The 21,405-nt window shown below is 45.7% G+C and overlaps 1 protein-coding gene across 2 annotated transcripts in view; it reads left to right on the forward strand.

Moving 5' to 3' along the window:
* The first annotated feature begins 4,369 nt into the window (after window positions 1-4,369).
* The window catches only part of LOC125427125 (cholesterol 24-hydroxylase), a 29,459-nt gene continuing 12,423 nt past the window's right edge, over window positions 4,370-21,405 (forward strand). The window contains exons 1-8 of one of the 2 annotated variants that reach the window (XM_048486200.1): window positions 4,370-4,567; window positions 7,246-7,323; window positions 8,950-9,031; window positions 9,984-10,057; window positions 14,194-14,280; window positions 15,756-15,894; window positions 18,291-18,401; window positions 19,741-19,897. In XM_048486200.1, coding sequence (XP_048342157.1) covers window positions 4,431-4,567; window positions 7,246-7,323; window positions 8,950-9,031; window positions 9,984-10,057; window positions 14,194-14,280; window positions 15,756-15,894; window positions 18,291-18,401; window positions 19,741-19,897 — 865 coding nt within the window. In that variant the 5' untranslated portion in view covers window positions 4,370-4,430. Of the gene's footprint in view, window positions 4,568-4,681; window positions 4,791-7,245; window positions 7,324-8,949; window positions 9,032-9,983; window positions 10,058-14,193; window positions 14,281-15,755; window positions 15,895-18,290; window positions 18,402-19,740; window positions 19,898-21,405 lie in introns of those variants that run through there. The other variant, XM_048486201.1, reaches the window with a different exon arrangement.

Below are 21,405 nucleotides of genomic sequence, written 5' to 3' on the forward strand. Positions count from 1 at the left end.
CACTCTGTGTGAGAAATGGACACGAAGGACCCAGTAGCTCCAGAGTGTCAGGTGGGGAAGGGGGAGATAACAGAAAACTGGCCGGGATGGCACATTGTGGAACCCTGGAGGAAGCAGCAGACCTATCCTTGAAGGCCGTCTCAGGTGAACAAAGTCTGCAGCTTGAAGGCAAGCAGCAAAAGATGGGACAAATTGCATCTAGTGTAGATGGGCTTTTAGATGTTCAGCAGGCTATGACTAAACGTTGGGGACGCTGCCTTCCTGTCCAAGAGTAGACCCATCACAGTCCTGTTCTGTGAAGAACGGTCCTATACATATTTTCAATGTATCTATTTGCTAGGGCTGTAATTTTAAACTCTTGTAGCGCAAGTATGTAAAGAACCTGAAAGGCTTGAAGGTGTGATGGGGAGGGGGGAAAACAGGAAATCCAAAATGAGGGCTGTCAGGACAATATGGTTGTGATACATCAAGCAGAGGAAGGAAGTGAGGACATTGAAACGTGTCAAGGCTGTGTGGGCTTAGAGCTTCGTGCTTCCTGTATTGTCAAGGAACATGATCTCAGTTAATGATGATTGTGGTGTTTTCTGCTTGGTGAAGCAGAAGCAGGTTATGCAAGGATGAAAATGTCGATGTTTCTTCAAAGGTTTTAAACTCCAGGGAACACATATCTCCTCTGTGTCTCAGCGCCTTCCAAACTATGTAGATAGAAGCAGCCTTGAAAAGTTAGTTCAAGAACATCCATGAATACAGCTGTTCAGTTTCCTGTAAGTGGGAAGCTGTTAGCAATTCCTGGGGGGGGGGGGGGGGGAAGGAGAAGAAAGATTTTGGATTTATACCCCATCTTTCTCTCCTGTAAGGAGACTCAAGGTGGCTTACAAGATCCTTTCCCTTCCTCCCCACGAATGAAACCTAATGAGGCAGGTGTGGCTGAGAGAGTTCTAAAGAACTGTGACTAACCCAAGGTCACCCAGCAGGAATGTAGGAGTGCAGAAACACATCTGGTTCACCAGATAAGCTCAGGTGGAGGAGTGGGGAGTCAAATCCAGTTTTCCATATTAGAATCCGCCTGCTCTTAACTACTATACCACGGTGGCTGTATGTGTGTGGATGGTACCTTATACAGAATCAAGTATAAGGTATTCTGGTACCTTATACAGAATACATTATTATCTACTCAGACTGGCAGTGGTTCTCCAAGTTCTGAGGCAGAGGCCTTCACATCACCTGCTACCTGAACTTTTAAACTGGAGATTTTGGGGACTGAATCTGGGACCTTCTGTATGTCAAATAAGCCACAGACTCTCCCCAGGTGGCAAAGGTTCAGTGTCCGCTGAATGAGTGTTGGGCCACCAGCTGCTGCCACCAACGCCATAGAAGAATCATTGACCCTTTGAGAGCACCTCCAAGATGAGGAGAAAGGGAAGAATATATGCTAGATGTCCTCCACTCAGTGTCCAGATTTGGGAGAGGGGCAGGATCATCTTATGAATTTGGCAGAGCAATCCCTATTTGCTATATACTTAGGGGATGTACATGGCAGCTCTCCAGACACCCGTTCAAAGTAGCTGACAGAATATAAAAACTGCATGAAAACAATTTGAAAGTCAACAAACCGACCTATGAAAAACACAACAGTTCCTTACTGTTACCTCGGAACCTGGTAGCCATGGATGCTTTGGGACAATAGGGATGGACCTGATTTGGAAGGAGAATGGGAACAGAAGGCAGCTGCAGATAAGAGAGTGAACAGGAGATTAATATTCACCAAAAATGAAAACGATAACAACATAAAAGCCTTTGTGGATTAACCCAGCGGCTAGTCAAGTATCCTAACCTAGTGGCCAGCCAGTTATTCTGAAGGGCCAACAACAGGGTTTAGAGGCCAAGACCTTCCCCAAGATTACTTCCTAGCAGCGGTACTCAAGAGGATTTACTGCCTTTGAATGTAGCCGCACCCTTTAGTCACCTTGGCAAATAGCTGCTGATCCTCCACAAATTTATCTAATCCAGGGGTCTGCAACCTGCGGCTCTCCAGATGTTCATGGACTACAATTCCCATCAGCCCCTGCTCTTTTTCATCATTCTTCCTCTATACCAGGGGCAGGGGATGTCCAGCCCAGGGGCTGTATAAGGCCTGCAAAATCATTTTGTCTGGTCCTGACTGCACACAGGACTCGAAATTCAAACCTGGAAAAGCAGTTGCGAGTAGCGACATCATCAGCAACTGCTGACATCACTTGCCTTGCCCAAAAGAAGCAGTTCCAGCCACCAGATTAGGAGTGAGTTAATTGTTTGACCAAATACAACAGGCTAAGTTTTAAGCTGATAATTTTGTACGGCCTGCGAATGATGTTATAAATATCCAAATGGCCCTTGGCAGAAAAAGGGTTCCCCACTCCTGCTCTATACAGTCTGTACTTTGGGAGATCATTTCACCCTTTTAAAATGTATGTCCTAAGAGGAGCAGCAGTGGCGTAGGAGGTTAAGAGCTCGTGTATCTAATCTGGAGGAACCGGGTTTGATTCCCAGCTCTGCCGCCTGAGTTGCGGAGGCTTATCTGGGGAATTCAAATTAGCCTGTACACTCCCACACACGCCAGCTGGGTGACCTTGGGCTAGTCACAGCTTCTCGGAGCTCTCTCAGCCCCACCTGCCTCACAGGGTGTTTGTTGTGAGGGGGGAAGGGCAAGGAGATTGTCAGCCCCTTTGAGTCTCCTACAGGAGAGAAAGCGGGGATATAAATCCAAACTCTTCTTCTTCTTCTTCTATTGCCACTAGATGGCGACTGAATCCTGCTGTGCTTCTTTCCAGAGAGGGCCTTGTACTTTGCCTTTTCATCTCACAACAGTTTTGAAGCATTTATAAGGCTAACAGATTTACTGAGGCACAATAAACCTGCTATTCTGCCACAAGAGTCTTCTACTGTTAATATTGTGCTGAATTCTTGGTGTTAGCTGGTGCTTTGTCTTGGGGTTTTTTTGTGGGGAGGGGAGAGGCATAATCTTTTCACAAAAGGAAGAAAAAAATCTATAACTTTTAACAGCTGCTGACTGGTACTGCTGATTGTCAAGGGGATTCTGGTTTTTTGTGGCTTGACTACTACTCCCATTGGCCCTTACTGGAAGCTGCTCCATTCTCAGTCAGGTTGTCTGCTGTGGAGACAGTTTGCCCCATTTACAGGTGGCATTAAGGTGTTAGCTGGTGGCCAAGCAAGGCTGCTTCCACACATTACTGCACAACGCTCTACAAAAATTTCATGGAGGAAAATCCAGTTGCAAGTGATTGCTATAGTGCACTGATAGTGCATTATCCAATGAAGCAGAGAAGATAATAAAGCTAGTTTTGGTCTAGAGTCATCTATGTATTAGTCACCTATTTCTGAGGAATTACAGGCATTATTAGACAGATTATTAGATTATAAAACCACGGAGTGGGTAAATGATTCATGTGGAAAGATATGGGTGTTCAACATTGGTCCAATTTCTGTTGCATCCCAAGGTATGTGGGATCAAAGTTCTCTGCCGTCATCCTAATGTTTAGTTACAAGCCATCTTTCAACACTTTTGGAACAAGAGTGACCAAACTCTGCTGACCCTGCCAACTACGACATTAGTCAGCAACCACTAACTGGGAAATAACTGCTTTGTTTCATGAAACTCCAGGATGAGTTTTAAGTGTCCCCCTTGCAATGGATCCTAGAAACAGGTTATTTTCTTTTGAAGCTTATTTTGAATCAGAACATTGGCCTCTCTAGGGCCCCTTCCGCACATGCAGAATAATAATGCACTTTCAATCCACTTTCAATGCGCTTTGCAGCTGCGTGGGCAAAATCCACTTTCAAAACATTGCGAAAGTGGATTGAAAGTGCATTACTCTGCATCTGCGGAAAGGGCCTTTGTTTGTCCCCCCTATAAGGCCAGGAGGGTAAGTTCAAAAGCTACCCCGGGGAAAACCGTGCGCTGGGTGCGGGCGCCCCCCCCCCCCCGAGCCCCCGTCCCTTGGCTGGCGCGGCTGTGGCGTCAGGTGGGAAGGGGGGGGGCTCGGGAACACCCTCCTTTTCCAGCTGGCCTCGCCACTTGCCAGCTGGGGGGCTGCCCTGCCGTGGCATCTGAGCCTCCACGGCCGACGAAATGGAGCGCCGAAGGCAGCCGCGGGGGAACAGGGGCAGCGTCGGCCATTCACTGCGCCACAAAGTTATGCAAGAGCAAACAAACGGGCGGTGCAAATGCGCCCTCCTCGCAGAGGGGCGGGCAGCCAGCTAGCCTTCCTCGCCCGGGGTTTCTGCAAACTGTCGCTCTTCCGCGCTCTGCCCCTTTAAGCAGCGCTTCTGGCCCCGGCTTGGCTCCGCCCCGACCCAAACACTCAAATTGTGCGGTCTTGCACGGGAGAAAGGGCAGGGGCGGTGAGGGAGCCTGCGGGGCCTTGCGCGACATGGAAGCGCTGGAGGCGACCTGGGCTTTCCTGCGCCTCCTGCTCGCCCTGGCCCTCCTGGCTTTCGGCCTCTACTGCTGCTACATCCAATACATCCACGTGAAATACGATTATATCCCCGGCGCCCCGAGGGCCAGGTAAGAAGCCGGCAGGGCTGCAGAGCAACGGGGGACTTGCCGCTCGCAACAGGGATGTTGCTTTGGGAAAGCCCCTGTGCAGATCTGGCGACCTCGGAATTGCAGTGGTGCTGCAAACAGCGGCAGCACAGAATCCGTCCCTTGGTTGCAGATTGTCACAAGTCAGTGACAAGTTAGTGACAATCTTTGGCCTTGGGACAACGACTGTCTTCATGTGCATTTTGTAAGTCTGGGGCGGGGGCGGGGGGGTTCACTGCAAGTGATGTTCAGAGGTGGTGTTGCCTGCCCCTGTGTGATGAGTTCGACTCTGGTATTCCCTGGTGGCGTACTAGCCAAATACTTGCCAGAGCTGGCCCTTCTGAGATCTGTGGACACCAGGCTAGCCTGGACTATCTTGGTCAGTGCAGCGACATGTTAAGGATAAAGAAATGGTATTGTCAATGGCTTTCACCGCCGGAATCACTGGGGTGTTGTGGGGTTTCTGGGTTGTATGGCAGGTGTGTTCCAGTAGCATTTTCTCCTGATGTTTCGCCTGCATCTGTGCCTGGCATCTTCAGAGGATCCTCTGAAGATGCCAGCCACAGATGCAGGAGAAACGTCAGGAGAAAATGCTACTGGAATACGGCCACACAGCCCGGAAACCCCACAACACCCTGATAAAGCATAAACTGGACTAAATAAGGTGAGCTCATCTTTAAGCTGAGTTAATCATTCCTGATTTATTTTGGTGCTGCAGATTAATACCCAATATAGTAATTAAGAGCAGCTAACATTTATCTTTGTTGGATTTGTTTCCCCACTCCTCCATATGGAGGCTGCTGGGTGACCTTGGGCTAGTCCCAGTTCTCTCAGAACTCTTTCAGTCCCACCTACTCTTACAAGCTGCCTATTGCGGGGAGAGGAAGGCAAGGCAATTGTAAGCTGCTTTGGGAATCCTTATGGTTTAGAAAAGGGGGGTAGAAAACCAAACACCTCCTCTTCTTCTAAACATGGCAATGCATATGGAATTATGTGGGAAACAATATGTGCTGGATTTTGCATGCCAACTGCCCAGGCAATTGCTTATTTATTGACACACAGGTCGTTTAGCAGTGGTCACACTGTCTTCTACATTGTGCAATCCTGAGAACACTTTTTTGGAAGTGAACTCCACTGCCTATACATGAATTGAATTCTTGGGTAGACCAGCAAAACTGGTTGGGTTTGTGTGTACATGAGAACACCAAGCTCTGATATGCAGCGAACCTCCAAGCCAGTATCTAGTGGGCCATTACTACTTGTTGGCTGGTATGATTCTTGCTGAGAATTCTGGGCTAGTTCCGGAGCAGTAGCTGTGTTCCTTCGTTGTAGCAGAATCAAGCGGGAAGCTGGTAGCACCTTGAAGACTGGCAAAACACCAGGGCCCTGCAGGATCTTAAACAATTCCGCAGCGTCTGTAAGACAGAGATGTTCCACTGGGGCTTTGGTTGAGGCTGCTGTACATCCCAATGGTATCTGCTACTGCCCCCCCCCCCCCCATCTTCTATCTGCAGAGCCAGAACTGGGTTTGACTCCCCACTCCTCCACCTGAGTGGCAGAGGCTTATCTGGTGAACCAGATATGTTTCCGCACTCCTGTATTCCTGCTAGGTGACCTTGGGCTAGTCACAGTTCTTCGGAACTCTCTCAGCCCTACCTACCTCACCAGGTGTCTTTTGCGGGGAGAGGAAGGGAAAGGAACTTGTACACCACCATGAGTCTCCTTACAGGAGAGAAAGGTGGGATATAAATCCAAACTCTTTTTCTTCTTCTATCATAAAAACGAACTGCTAATGCATAGTCACTTTGCATTGCTGCTCCGTTAACTCTGCCCATGTTTAGACAGTACTTTGATGAGGGTTTATGATCGAGCTGGGCTTGAGTGATTCTTCATATGCTTAAATTGTACTTGCCATCTTGGGGTGATTAAATGATGTATGCTTGGGATTTTGTATACTAGTTAAACTATTTTTAAATATGGTTGTATGCCGCCCTGAGCCCAGCCCAGCTGTGATCAGGGAGGGCAGGATATAAGTTTAATAATAAAATACATATAATTTATTCTATCATAAATTCAGGCATTCCATATCCAGTTCCTTATTTTCCCATTAAATCTATCAAGAGAGATCTCGTCAGAGATTCCTGTCTGTCTGGTGTCACCTGTTGCAAACTCAGAATTGTTTTTACGTCCATCTATTTTCAGTCAGTGACTATGGGCCCTTAATCAGCTGGATACACACAAATACCTGTGGTCCAGAACCTCTGTGTCTGTGGGGTTCCAGAATTGGAAGACCTCCCCCATTACGTCTGACACTGACCCCTTTATCAGGAACCTAGAGCCAAATTCCTCCCAGTTATTTTGGCTTGCCTAAATCCATCATTAGCGTTGGAGCAAATAATTAGTAGTCACAATTTTAAAGTGTAACTGAGTTTTGAATGATGTGTTTATATTGTTACAACTGTCAAATAAGTTTGTACTTGTTAAGAAGGTGTGTGTGGATATGTATGTCTGTAAATATATATTTCACTTTCTCACTTAAAAAAACTCTTTTACCTTACACCTTCAAAATATCTGGAAATGTTGGAACTCCATTAAAGACACACTATGCAACCTAATACGCAGGGTTTCATAAAGTCTGTTTTTTTGGTTTTTATTCATAGCTTTTTCTATGGACATCTGCCTATTATTTGGAGAATGTTTAAACAAAAAGAATTCATTCATGATGTCTTTCTACGCTGGTAAGTTTCTAACATCCTGACATTAAAGGTAGCAGCGACGTAGTTGCCCGTTAAGATCAATGATCTATTGTAGCCAATAATTTTTCATAAGAAATATACAAGGAATTTCAACGATTAAATTTCTAGCAATACAGGAATTGATTGGCAGATGGAAGTAATATGTATGGAGTTTTCTTATCATGTTGACTTGCATTATTTTGCCTAGGATTGCTGCTGTCCTACAGGGAAACTTCAGTGACAGATTACAATATTCGATTGCAGAACTAGAATTCATTGACAAATTCAGAACTGCATAACCTTTTCCTTGGGCTGATAGGGACACAGGATTATTATTTCTTTGTGTGTATTATGTGCTGTGAAGTTGCTTCTGTCTTACAGCGGACCTCCAAAAATATTACTATAACCACGCTTTCCTAATCTCTTTCAAACTGAAGGCCATGGCTATTAAGTCAGTCTGTCTCAGACTGGGACTTCACCTTTCCTTCAAGTTTTCCTAGCATTATTGTCTTTTCCAGTGAGTCTTATTTTCTCAGTTTAGTCATTTTAGCTTCTTGGTGGCGGAAAGTGTCGTCAAGCTGCAGCCAACTTATGGCAGTGTTGTAGGGTTTGCAAGACAAAAAGCGGTTCAGGAGTGGCTTGCCATTGCTTGACCCCGTGCTGCTACTCGTGGTATTTCTTGATGGACTCTCATCTGATTACCGACCAGGGCTGACCCTGCTTAGCTTCTGAAATCTGACAAGCTCAGGCTAACCTAGGCCATCCAGGTTAGGGCTTTACCTTAATTTTAGTGTTAGTTTTCTGCAATTCCCACTTCTGTGCATCTCTTCTCACTCTAAACAGAGGCTGGATGAACATATGTTGGGAGTGCTCTGATTGTGTGTTCCTGCATGGCAGGGGGTTGGACTTGATGGCCCTTGTGGTCTCTTCCTTAATCAAACTGAGTATGTTTTTGCATTGTACCTCTGCATTCAGTCTTGGTGACACCTCTTCCACCTTCTTATCTGGATATGAGAGCTGATGGATTTTCATTCTTATCTGTGTCTGATAAAGAGAGCTTTGACTCACAAAAAACTTATAATCTGAAAAAAAATGTGTTGGTTGCTAAGGTGCCAGTTGGCTGGAACGTTGTTCTGCTATAGTAGACTGATATGACTAGCTGCTTTAAACTGAATCTATATGGAACGTGGCAGATGTTTGAATAGGGTTGTGGATGTAAGTTTTAAGCTAACCGATCAACGGGTAATCCTGTCGCTTGTCAAAATCTGCTCTTCAGGGCAGCTATATCTCATGCCTCAGATTTTCCTTGCAGGCAGGGACGGAGCGAGGGGGAAGTGCGCCTGGGGCACGTGCGCGCCCTGCACCCCTCAAAGCCCCTGGAACACCCTTCCCCCGGAATGCCCCGCCCCTGGAATGCCTCCACAGGGGCACCTGCCCGGTGCGTCGCGCACCCTCCTGTCCCCTTGGCGCTACGCCTCTTCTTGCAGGAGATTATTTTTTTGATGGATTTTGAACATTTGCTAGTCTTTCCACAATCATGAGAATGTTTCGTTAGCCTGCAGTCTGAGTTGTGGGATTGGTTTTCTTAGTCTTTTAAAACAATCTTTTGGTCTTTTTTTCTCTTTGTAGGGCTGAAGAATATGGACCAATTGTGCGTTTAAATGTCTTCCACAGGATCACGCTGCTGGTATTAAGTCCTGAAGGAGTAAAGGTATCTTATAAAATATGTATCTCTATTTGTGCATGTGTACGTATGTGAAGAATGCTCATAGTGTAGTCCTTATTCTGAACATATGCTCTTCTTTGCAGTGGAAACCACAGAAGTGCATACCAGCAAATTGCATGTTTAATTTCGTTTGGTTTTCCTTTATACTTCGGCTTCCCTGATCTGGCTGGCCCAGGCTAAGCCTGATCTCATCAGATTTCAAAAGCTAAGTGGGGCTGGCCCTGGTTTGTATTTGGACGGGAAACCTCAAGGGAATACCAGGGTCACTGTGAAGAAAGGCAATGGCAAACTACCTCTGGCCCCTTCCACACATGCAGAACAATGCACTTTCAATGCACTTTCAATCCACTTTGCAGCTGGATTTTACTGTGCAGAATAGCAAAATCCATTTTTAAACAATTATGAAAGTGAATTGAAAGTGCATTATTCTGTGTGCGTGGAAAGGAAGACCTTATGGGATTTTTATAAATTAGCTGCAACATGACATTCCTTTACACAGACACACAAATACAAATAGGGTATGGTGGTTTTCTCTCACCCCTCCTTGCATATGGACTTTTCACCCCCTTCAGTTTGCAAAACAAAGGTATTTAAAGTTTAAGTAGAAAAATGTGCTCAGCTTGATCTTTCCAAGCACAATACTCTTTTCCACAAAAAGATGACAGTAAATTTATATATTAATCCGCCATTTCCTAGGACCCCTGTGGAACATTCTGTTACAAAGAAGGTCCAGGAAATGGCTGATTTAATATGCAAATTTACTGTCATCTTTTTGTGAAAAGAGTATAGCCAAAGAAAAATGATGGAATCTGTCATCCCAACTGGTGACTCTGACACCAGACTGACACCCCATCTCCAATTGTTTGTTTTCATCCAGGTAATACCTGATTTATTTCTTTTTTATGTGAAAGTGAATTGACCTGTGATTTATTTTTAGGAGTTTCTGATGTTACCACAATACCCAAAGGACCGACTTGTGTACAGTCGTCTTTATAATATGTTTGGTGTAAGGTATGTTAATTTAAAGTTAAGGTATATTGGATATGTGAGATTTTTAAAAAGTATTAACAATTGACTAAAGTTGTCAATTTTCAGGAAAGATTTTTATTTGTAGGTGCTGTTCAGCAGATATTTGTCATTGTACTGCTTCATGATGAAAGTAAAAATTTGGTGCAGAGAAAAAGACATGCCCATTGGGTTTTCTCAAGACCATTGATCATATGAGCTTAATAAGCTGTTTGCGGGTAGAGCAGTATACCAAAATAGATGATGATGATGATGATGATGATGATGAAGACGATGATGATGAAGACGACGACGACTGCTCACCGGCAAAAATAGCAGATAACATCATGGACTACTTGGAAGAAAATAACCTCCTGCCAGTGGATCAAAAAGGGAACAAAAGAAGGAGCAGGGGTACAAAAGATCAACTCCTGATAGACCAAACGATGATGGAGAACTGCAAGAATTGAAGAACAAATTTGCATATGGTCTGGATCGATTACAAGAAGGCATTTGACTCACTGCCCCATAGTTGGATCATGAAATCCGTGGAAACCATTGGCATCAGCAAAAACATTCGAATAGTCACTGAAAAAGCAATGAGACAGTGTGTAACAGACTTCCCTCTGCAATACACCTCTGAAGATGCCAGCCACAGATGCAGGCGAAATGTTAGGAACAAGATCTACCAGACCACGCCTCAAGGAAGCCTCTCTTTCACAAAGACCTGAAGTACTGTGTAAATCTTGCAGTAGGTCTATATGGCACCACTCACTGTCAAAGAAGCAGAGCTCTAACATACAGTATATAAGAGGGTGGGCAAAATGTTCACGCTCTGAAGCTGAGCAGGAGTCAGTGAAAGATCTGTCTGGAAAAGATTCTCATGTAATAAGGAGAGAACATTTAGGAATTTGTACTAAAACATGTGCAAGATGGAAAGTCCCATCCATAGCCCGAGGTGCTGGGACGGGGTGCCACTACAGCATTACCCCACCACCTCCAGAGGGATTTCAGGTGGCACGGAGAGGCAAAAGAACAACAAACTTTCCCAGCCAGCTGAAAGCCCTCCATGGGGCTGAATGGACTTACTCAGAGGGAAGAATATTAAGAGACGTGACAGAGTTTGAAAAAGAGCATACCGTATATACTCGCGTATGTCGAGTTTTTCAGCCTTTTTTTAGGCTGAAAAATGCCCCCTTGACTTATATGTGAGTGAGGGTCCCAACTTACTGGCAATTCCCTGCTGCCGGTTGCTACTTGGGGAGGGAACCTGGAGCTGGAGGGAAGGCGGGGAAGGGCGCCTTTGTGGGTGAACCTCCGCGCCACGTCGGGACTCGAGCCGAGCTCGGGAGAAGGGAAGACGTCGACCATGTTGCATGCGCCCTTCCTGGCTGCCCACCTGGACTTTCTCGCGCTTCGCCCAGCCTAGCCAGGCGTGCTGCCTCCTCCGCCCTGGCTGCCCACCTGGACTTCCTCCCGCTTCGCCCAGCCGGGTCCACTGCCTCCTTCGCCCCATCGGACTCCTCCTCATGTCTGAGCCATGCGCGGAAGGGATTCTCCTCCCACACGTGGCTCAGACGTCAGGAGAAACCCGGCGGGGCGGAGGATATTGTGCTGGATATTGTGCTGCCCCTTCAGAGTCCGTCTTGAGGTGGTTTACAGTGAAAACATCACAGTATAAAAGTGAAACTGTAAAAAAGCCATTGGGTATAACAGCTTGAAAACTATGGGATTTGTAAAACAGAAGCAGACCATTGAAAAGCTGGTAGGAGGTCACATGTTTTATATACCTTTTTGAGTCCAAAATACCTAGTCTCCAGGCATTCCAAGAGGTTGTGGCTGGGGGAGAATATACACCACATGAAATCTGGTCTAAGCCCTTTGCCCTGTCTCAGAGAACATCAGGTCTCTGGCAAGTCACCATCAAGGACAACTGCAAAACATAATACTCTTGCACCTCACAGCAGTATATTTGCAAAAGCTTATGGAAAGGAGAGCTAAAATTAAAAATCTCCAAAAGGATCCATATAGAGAAAAATGCCTCATCTCACTATGGTAAAATCCGACAAGTTCTTACTTTGAAGTAATCCCATGATATAAAGAAAATCCACCATGCAATAAAGGTTTTGGTGGACAGAAATGGCAGAGGCTTCTTCCCAGAGAATACTAACAGCAACCCCTCCCCCCCAAACAACCTCCCCCATTCATTTACTACTTTTCCTATGACCACAACATTCATGGGAATCAGAGAAGCTTTCAGTGATGATGACAATGTCTATGCTGATAACCTTATACCAGCTACAGCTGAAGCTCTGTTTGGACAGACAGATGATGATGAGGAATCCAGTTTTGAAGGATTTTAACTGGTGTTTTAGCTTGGTTGCTGATTGAGCTAAGGTTTTTGCACTTTTAAAGTTATTGTTGATATTGTATTGTCGAAGTCTTTCACAGCCAGAATCACTGGGGTGCTGTGTGGTTTCCAGGCTGTATGGCCGTGTTCTAGCAACATTCTCTCCTGATGTTTTGCCTGCATCTGTGGCTGGCATCTTCAGAGGATCTGATAGTAGGAAAGCAAGTGGAGTATATATACCTGTGAATAACAATGAAAATAGCAAGGACAATAGGTGAGGGCATCTGAATAGAAGTAGCCTGGCCTTTGTTCCCTTTGATTGTTTACTGTCTATAGTCATCCTGTATTTGTGTGGAGCTGATTATTCACTGTCTTGACTCTAGTGTTTTTCAACACTGGCAGCCAAGTTCTGTTCATTTTCATGGTTTCTTCCTTTCTGTTGAAATTGTCCATGTGCTTGTGGATTTCAGTGGCTTCTCTGTGCAGTCTGACGTAGTGGTTGTCAGAGTGGTCCAGAATTTCTGTGTTTTCAAATAATATTCTGTGTCCAGGTTGGTTTGTCATGTGTTCTGCTATTTCTGATTTTTTTTGACTGAAATAGTCTGCAGTGCCTTTCGTGATCTTTGATTCGTGTCTGAGCACTGAGTTTGGTGGTTCCTATGTAGACTTGTCCACAGCTACGTGGTATGCGGTAGACTCCTGCAGTAGCTAGAGGATCCCTCTTGTCCTTTGCTGAACGTAGCATTTGTTGAATTTTCTTAGTGGCTCTGTAGTTTGCAGGTTATGCTTCTTCACCAGTTTTCCTATGTGGTCAGTGGTTCCCTTGATGTATGGTAAGAACACTTTCCCTCTTGATGTCTCTTTATCTTTGTTCATGTGGCTTGTTCTTGGTACAAAATGTTTTATAGATTGTATGTGACTCCTAAGAATATTATGAAGATTAGTAAAAACTTCATTGGACTCTGTTGGAAATGTCAAGAAGAAGGTGGATTATTTTTTCATACATGGTGGACTTCTAAGAAAGTCAGAAAGTACTGGTTAGACATACATGAAAATGCAAACAAAATATTGAAGATCAATTTTCCATTTGCTGCAAAGACAATGTAATTAAGTACCGTTCCTGAACATTTTCCAAGGAAACTTAAGAACTATGTTAACAGCAGTCAGAGTAAGCATGGCAGAGGCAAAAGATGTCCTAACACAGAAATTTGGGAGGAAAAAAGAAGAGATGCTACAATGGCTACACTAATGAATTTTATAAATAGATAGTAAAAAAAGAAGTTTGATGAGAAGTGGGAATTGTATTCCTTAAATTCCGTAAACAAATTCCTTAAAAAATTGTATTCCTTAAATTCCTTAAACAAGAATATTAATGGGGATTAAAATTAGAATTAGAGGAATTAAATATATATGTTAATACTATAAGTCATTGTTAATCTGATATATACCATTATGTATGTGGACATTATTTGAATATTAGAATATCAGGTAAAGAAGTAAGATGGAAGGTTCTTTCTTAAATTTGTATCATGTTTCTATTTTATTGAACATAAGATCCATTCTATTTTTCTGTTCTTACATTCTTGAATATTTGTTAATGTATGTTAAATGGTTTGATGTTTTTTTCTGCAATTTGTTTCCTTGTTTTTTCCTACAATTTCTTACTGTTGTATGTGTCTTTATATGGATTAAAATTAATTTTTTTAAAAAAATGTTCATAATCATCCACCCCATAGTTCAGAGGACGCAAAGATGATGTCTTTACTGATACTCATTTTCTGTACTTTTTCAGATTTTTAGGGAATGGCTTGATAACAGATCGTGACTATAACCACTGGCACAAGCAAAGGAAAATTATGGATCCAGCCTTCACCCGAAGGTGAGATAAAAAAAACTTGCTTGAAACCTTTTCCTTCTTTTCCCTCAATTTCAATTTGAATTAGTAAATTTACATTCATTTTTTGAATATAGTTTCTTTGAAGCAGATTCTATTCAGTTGTCTGTGATTTCCTGGAAATTATATTCTCCAGGGTCTGATCCTGAATTGTGCCAGCAGAGATCACAGATAGGAAAATCAGCAGAGAGACTCTCTCTTGGTCCAGTACCCTGAATAAATAGGCATCCAAAGGGATCCAGGAATAGGACTATAAGGCTGCATTGCCATGATAGCTGAGGGGATAGGTCTCAGGATGATGGACCCAGTGGCATAGTGCCAATGGGGCGGGGGGGGGGGGGGGGGGCAGGGTGCACGTGTGCCCCGGGCGCCATTCCCCCTTGCTCCGGCCCTGGGTGGACCCCAGATGTCTCATGCGAAGTGGCAGAAGGAAATTATTTAAACCCAGCCCTTTTCCCTTGTGGAAACCCAAAGTTGCTTTCCGATGTACTTCTCGTCAGCTCCAGTTTATCTTCATATCAACCTTGTGAGTTAGGTTAGGAGGAGAGTCTGTGAATGGCCTAAAATCACCAAGTAAGCTTTCATGGCAGAGTGAGGACTCAGATGTGGTGGGCTAGATTTTAGTCAAAAGCCCAAGGCCTCAAAGCAGCAAGTGTTAAGAAAGAACTTTCTTTCCCAGAGCTGACAAGGCTGAGTGAGATCAAACAGTGGATGGACCAACTATAAATCATTCTGTTATATTCATATATATTGTCCATCTCCAGGCTATTGAAGACTGGGACTGCCAGCAGCTGTCTTTTAGGTTACATCTGTGCTGTAACTGCCCCTTGTCACAGGATTTGAATGATACATAAGATTGCCAGATGGCCAGGAATAAAGGCCTTGTCCCTTTAACCAGGACCAGAGCAGGGGGGAACTGCGGCCAGGGTATGCATTTGCCCTGCACCCCTGCCATACCCCCACCCACCCCCGCCGTGCCCCGGAACACCCCAGCCATGCCCCTGCCATGTTCCCACACCGGCGCATACCTGGTGCATCATTCACCCCCCCTTCCCCCTTGGCGCTACGCAACTGCCTTTAACAGAGATTTAATATGCATAAGAGAGCCAGTGTAGAGTAGTAGTTAAGGTGGTGGACTAGGGCCTGGGAATCCAGGTTCAAGTCTTTGCTTGCATCATGGAAGCTTGCTGTGTGACCTAGGGCCAGCCACACACAAGGGGCGGCTACTGCGACTGAGACAACCCCAGACAAATGAGCTTCTTCTATATGGATGTACTGGATGTCCCAGAGTGTCAGCTGGAATCCAGCTGGGAGGTATAGAGACTTGTGGGGCATCTCTCTGCACTGAAGTGATTGTGTCTGTTTACATGATGAACTTCTGGATGCACCCTGTTTTTTCACATAAGACAATCTTGTCTCATCACAAAGCTCTTACTCGTTGATGTTTTTAAACTACCCAGTTACCTGATTGACTTGATGGGAATCTTCAATGACAAAGCGGAAGAGCTCATGCAGGTGTTGGAGGAGAAAGCTGATGGAGAGACAGAAGTTGATATGATGAACCTGCTGAGGCAGTTGACTTTGGACATCATTGCAAAGGTACTAAGTGGATCAGATTTTTTTGCTCATAACAAGACTCCAGAAAGCTTTAGAAACTTCAGACCCACAAAGGGTTAAGAGAGAGCGCCTCCCGACTGGCTGGCTGGAAATTGCTGTGGCCATATACCTAAGAGGAATGTTGTGGAAAGGGGAAAAGAGAGACCGGTTTGGAACTTGTTGGCCCTTTTGGCAAAATGCTGGAGCAACTGCTGTGTGATAGTGTATTAGGTAGGGTAGTCAGGGCCACTGGTCCAAGAACTAGTGCCTTGGTCTATTACCTTAACCCGGTCAATCAGAACCCCTAAATAGGGTGCCCATGAGTGCCATGGCACCCGCTGACATGTTTCCTGGTGCCCACCAGGTGTTTTTAAAAAGTGCCTGGCATTTCCCCTGCCGGGCTTCTGATTGGCCACTGGTAATCCTATTGCATCGGTAAGGAACCATATTACACTGATACTGCACCAGCTGTATCGGTTGCCAATAGAATTCTGAATAACGTTCAAGGTTCTGGTTCTAACTTATAAGGCCTTGAGCAGTCTGGGACCCTGATATCTTCTAAAGCACATCTCCCCATATTGCCCTTTGAGGACACTGTGATCCTCCAGTAGTAATCTCCTGGTGGTCTCTAGCCACAAGGACATTCGGTTGGCCTCAGCCGGAGCCAGGGCCTTTTCAGCCCTGGCTCCAGGCTGGTGGAACTCTCTGTCAGCAAACACAAAGGGCTCTCTGGGAACTTACCCAGTTCTGCAAGGCCTGCAAGATGTTTCACCAGGACTTTGGTTGAGGCCTCCCAGGAGTCCATTGGTCCATCTATAAGACAGCATCCCTTACCTGGCACATTACAAGCAGGCTGCCCCTCCCCTCCCGCCTGCCAACTGACAAATAGGTAGTTGATTTATATCAGAACTGAGGGGAGGGATGATTTTTAGGCTGTGATTTATTGTATAATGCACCATACAGGGGTTTGCAACCCACAGCTCCGGAGCCGCATGCGGCTCTTTCAGCCTTCTTATACTGTGCCTCCACATGGCCTGGAGGTCAGAGGGTAGTGTGGGCATGTCCCTCCAGCTCTCCAGAGCAGTGCTGGAAGGAAAGGTGAGTGGAGGGGCCAAACTGGAGGTGGCTCTGCGCTTTTCGCGTCCCCTCCACTCACCTCTCCTTCCAGCTCTGCTCTGGAGGGCTGGAGGGATACGCCCACGCTGCCCTCCGACCCCTGGAGGTTGGAGAGTAGCATGGACATGTCCCTTCAGAGCAGCTACCACCACCCCCTGCCATCCCTGCAGCCGCCATTCCCCCTCTGCCCCATGGAGTAGGCGGGCAGAGGGGGTTTCCCTGCCCAGTGTCGCTGCCTCCCGCAGTGTGAGAGGCAGTGGCACTGGGCAGGCCACAGATGCCATCCCCCCTCTGCCCCAATGCCTGCTCCGTCAGACAGAGCGGGTTTCCCTGCCTGGCACCTCCACCTCCCAGCACTGGAAGGAAAGGTGATTGGAGGGCTGGCTCGGTAGATCTTCGGGGCCGTGGAAAACGGGTCCAAATGGCTCTTTGGGTGGAAAAGGTTGCTGACCCCTGATCATGTATGTTTGATTTTAAAGGTTTAAATACATTTTTATGTCTTGTAGAACTAATATAATTTTAACCCTATTGTAAGCCACCCTGAGTATGGCCTTGGCTGGGAGAGGGCAGGGTATAAATGAGCCCTTTGGGGGAGGGCGGTATAAAAGTGAAACAAACAAACAAACAAATAAATAATAAAATGCAATAAATAAAATAAACTGTTTGTACAGATTTTTTCAAAGTTGCCACCATAGTACAGAGAGCTTCACCACATTACTGTTTGTGGTATACAAGATAATATTTTTAACAGTGTGTTCATTTTAAAAGGCATCCCATTAAGCAAAGCCTCTATCTGAAATGTTGAAGGTTACTATTAGAATTATGCACAAACTCACTCCCTCACATTCTGTGGTTGACTCCACCTCTTGAGGCAGCCATTTTGAGGTTGCACCCATTACCTTTCCAAAGGTACCTGCAGGCTTACAAAAAAGTGAGGACATGTTGGTTGATAGGAGGACAGCTTGGAAAGACTGAGGAACTGTGCTTGAAAAAATGCAAACCCTAAGTGGAAGCCATTGGAAGGCCCCCTTCCAGAAAATGGTGTTTGTGTGCTTTCTTGCATAATAATGAGGAGTAACTTCTGTCGGTCCATTTTAGAGTTGCAGGAAACCGGTTGCTTTACCTTTCTACAAGATTCAAAATTTGCAAAGATGATGAAATAGAACAATCTCAGTAGTCTCTCTTTCACGCGCGCACCACGCACACACCGCTATACCCGCTCTCCCCCTGCCCACCAGGTATTCAGCTTTTATTAACCTTCTCATTTTTCTCCGTATAATCAGGTGGCTTTTGGCTTAGAACTGAACTCTCTGAACAATGACCAGGTACCTTTCGCACATGCTATGTCTCTGATCGGGGTAGGAATGGCTGCGGGTCGCAAACCTTTATTCAAGGCAAGTGAAGTCTTTCCCCCCACCCCACCCCCCTTCCCTTACGAATCCCCCCTCCCGAAGAGGGTATGTTTTAGTCCATGGCAGGGTGAAACCCCCTTTCTGTATCAGGAAATAAGATGGAGGAATTAGAAAGAGGGAAACGCAAGAACAGAGAGATGCTGCTTTCAGGTTCAGGCTGACCAATTCCCAACACAGGGCAAACTGAGAAATTTGTAATTTGGAGCATCAGTGGCATAGTGATAATGGGTAAAGGGAACTGCCCCACCTGCAGCTCAGGGTCCAAGAGGTAGGTAATGAAATTTCTTGCCAACTCCCATTATAGTTCTTAGTGTTAAAGAAGTCAGTTTTTGATGGCTTACTGACTGGTGAGGGAGATAATTCCACCCTTTCCCTCAATCTCTTCCCTTGGGGGACATACCGCAGCTTGTCGCTTTAGAACTGAACAGATAGAGAGAATTAGACTTGATGGAACTTAAGCCTGAATCACCGGATTTCACCAAATAGAAGAAGAAGAGTTTGGATTTATATCCCCCCCTTTCTCTCCTGCAGGAGACTCAAAGGGGCTTACAATCTCCTTGCCCTTCCCCCCTCACAACAAACACCCTGTGAGGTAGGTGGGGCTGAGAGAGCTCCAAGAAGCTGTGACTAGCCCAAGGTCACCCAGCTGGCGTGCGTAGGAGTTCACAGGCTAATCTGAATTCCCCAGATAAGCCTCCACAGCTCAGGCGGCAGAGCTGGGAATCAAACCCGGTTCCTCCAGATTAGATACACGAGCTCTTAACCTCATACGCCACTGCTGCTCCTCCTACGCCACTGCTAACGTAGGCTTGACAAAACAATCGGCAGAGGGGAAGAAGTCAGGACAGCAAAAATTCCAGTGTTATCACTGTTGTAGTCCAGAGAAATCTGACTGAGTAAGTCAGCAGTAAAAGCAACAAGCAGAAGACGTCTCTGCTGCCTGAGCTGTGGAGGCTTATCTGGGGAATTCAGATTAGCCTGTACACTCCCACACATGCCAGCTGGGTGACCTTGGGCTAGTCACAGTTCTTAGGAGCTCTCTCAGCCCCACCTACCTCACAGGGTGTTTGTTGTGAGGGGGGAAGGGAAAGGAGATTGTAAGCCCCTTTGAGTCTCCTGCAGGAGAGAAAGGGGGGATATAAATCCAAACTCCTCCTACTCCTCCTTCTCCTCCTCCTCCTCCTCCTCCTCCTCCTCCTCCTCCTCCTTCTTCTTCTTCTTCTTCTTCTACATTTCCTTTTATAGTTCATGTCCATCTTCGCAATGTTGTTTGGAGCACTGCGTGCTGTTGTGGTCATGATAACACCTGTTATCTATTTAGTACATGCCAGGGAACCGGAAAGTGGTGAAAGAGATTCAAGATCATTTGAGGCTGTTGCGTCGTGTTGGGAAGGAGAGTATCGAGCAGAGGCGCAAGGCCATCCAGAATGGAGAGGAAACCCCCGTGGATATTCTCACTCAGATATTGAAGAGCGCAGGTAGGAAATACGTTTTCAGCAGCAGCGTGTGGAATAAATCTAATAAATCTAACTGAGGAGAGAAGGGGTAGCATGACAGGGGGAATAGAGGCATGCAGAATGATTTCACAGAAAACATTTCTACGACACCTGGTTTGACCCCTGGGAAAATCTGTGGTTAGGCATATGAAAAAGGCCTAGGAAGAACAGAAGAAACTCATTTGGACCAGTGGGTTTCTAGCTGGTCAGCAACCTTAGCTTCTCCTCTGTGTAACCCTAAGGATAATGTATTAAGCAAAATAATCAAATTTGCTGAGCCATTTTCGACTGGAGATTTCTTTTCTCTCTGGGTGAAGGATTTTTGTGTGTGCAGTAGAAGTAGATGGAAACAAATTATAAAAGTTGAACAATCTCTACCATCTGAATACAGTGCTAGTAGGCAGCATCAAAGGAAGCGTTTGGCATCTATGTCCTGTTTGTCGGCCCTCCTGGGTAGCTGGTTGGGTGCTGTGTGAGACAGGATGCGGAACTAGATAGACCCCTAGTCTGACCCAGCAGAGCTGCCACCATGAGTCTTGTGTATGCGACCTGTTCAGGCTTCTAGTGTTTCTACCAGTTTCCAGCATTCATTTTGTTTTCAGTTTGTGCATCATTACAAGCTCTTACAGCAGGGGAGGAGAACATCTCAGCCAGCTGGATATGATATAGGCTCTTGTTTTCCTTCTGGTGGCAGGTATTTCAGCCAGGGTGTGACCATGGACTCTTGGACCTTGGCTCAGTCTATGGTTTGCCACCAGTAGTATATCTGGATCCCTCCATCCCACCCACTAATGATGTCACTCGGTGTGACGGAGATATTACATTGGCTGTTGCAGGCAGGCGTAGGTCTGTGGCCATCTGCTGCTTTCTCTGTTGCTGGCCTCTGCTGACCAAAAAGGTTCACTGTACCAGAGAGTACCAGCACAAACATTTCTCTGCTCAGATTTATTTGAAGCTCAGCCCAGAAAAGTCAGTGACTCTGTCGCCTATGCTTATGATACTTTCCTGCACGGGCACTACTCTAAAATAGCTGTCAGCCTCATGGATGGAGGCCCCTTCCAACGTTCCGAGGGGGATATAAAAGCATCCATTTGAGTGCATGAAAGAGGGTCAGTCTAGTTCAGGGGTCTGCAACCTGCAGCTCTCCAGATGTTCATGGGACTACAATTCCCATCAGCCCCTGCCAGCATGTTGTCCAGCATGCTTTCAATTGGCCATGCTGGCAGGGGCTAATGGGAACTGTAGTCCATGAACATCTGAAGAGCCGCAGGTTGCAGATCCCTGGTCTAGTTGTTACCTTTTGGGCAAGTTGGGTCTGGGTTTTCTGACCCAACTCGCTTTTCCGCAACCACCCAGCAGAATGTGTCATTTTAAAGCTGCCGTATCAGAAGCTGAAGTGCATGGTGGGAGCCAGTGCCAGATATGCAGTATTTAGTTTGGATCATGAGGCATCAGAACAGAAATTTTCTTGACAAGGCAGAAAAGCAGGT

The sequence above is a fragment of the Sphaerodactylus townsendi genome, linkage group LG02 (genome assembly GCF_021028975.2).
Source record: "Sphaerodactylus townsendi isolate TG3544 linkage group LG02, MPM_Stown_v2.3, whole genome shotgun sequence".
In the NCBI taxonomy this organism is placed as follows: domain Eukaryota; kingdom Metazoa; phylum Chordata; class Lepidosauria; order Squamata; family Sphaerodactylidae; genus Sphaerodactylus; species Sphaerodactylus townsendi.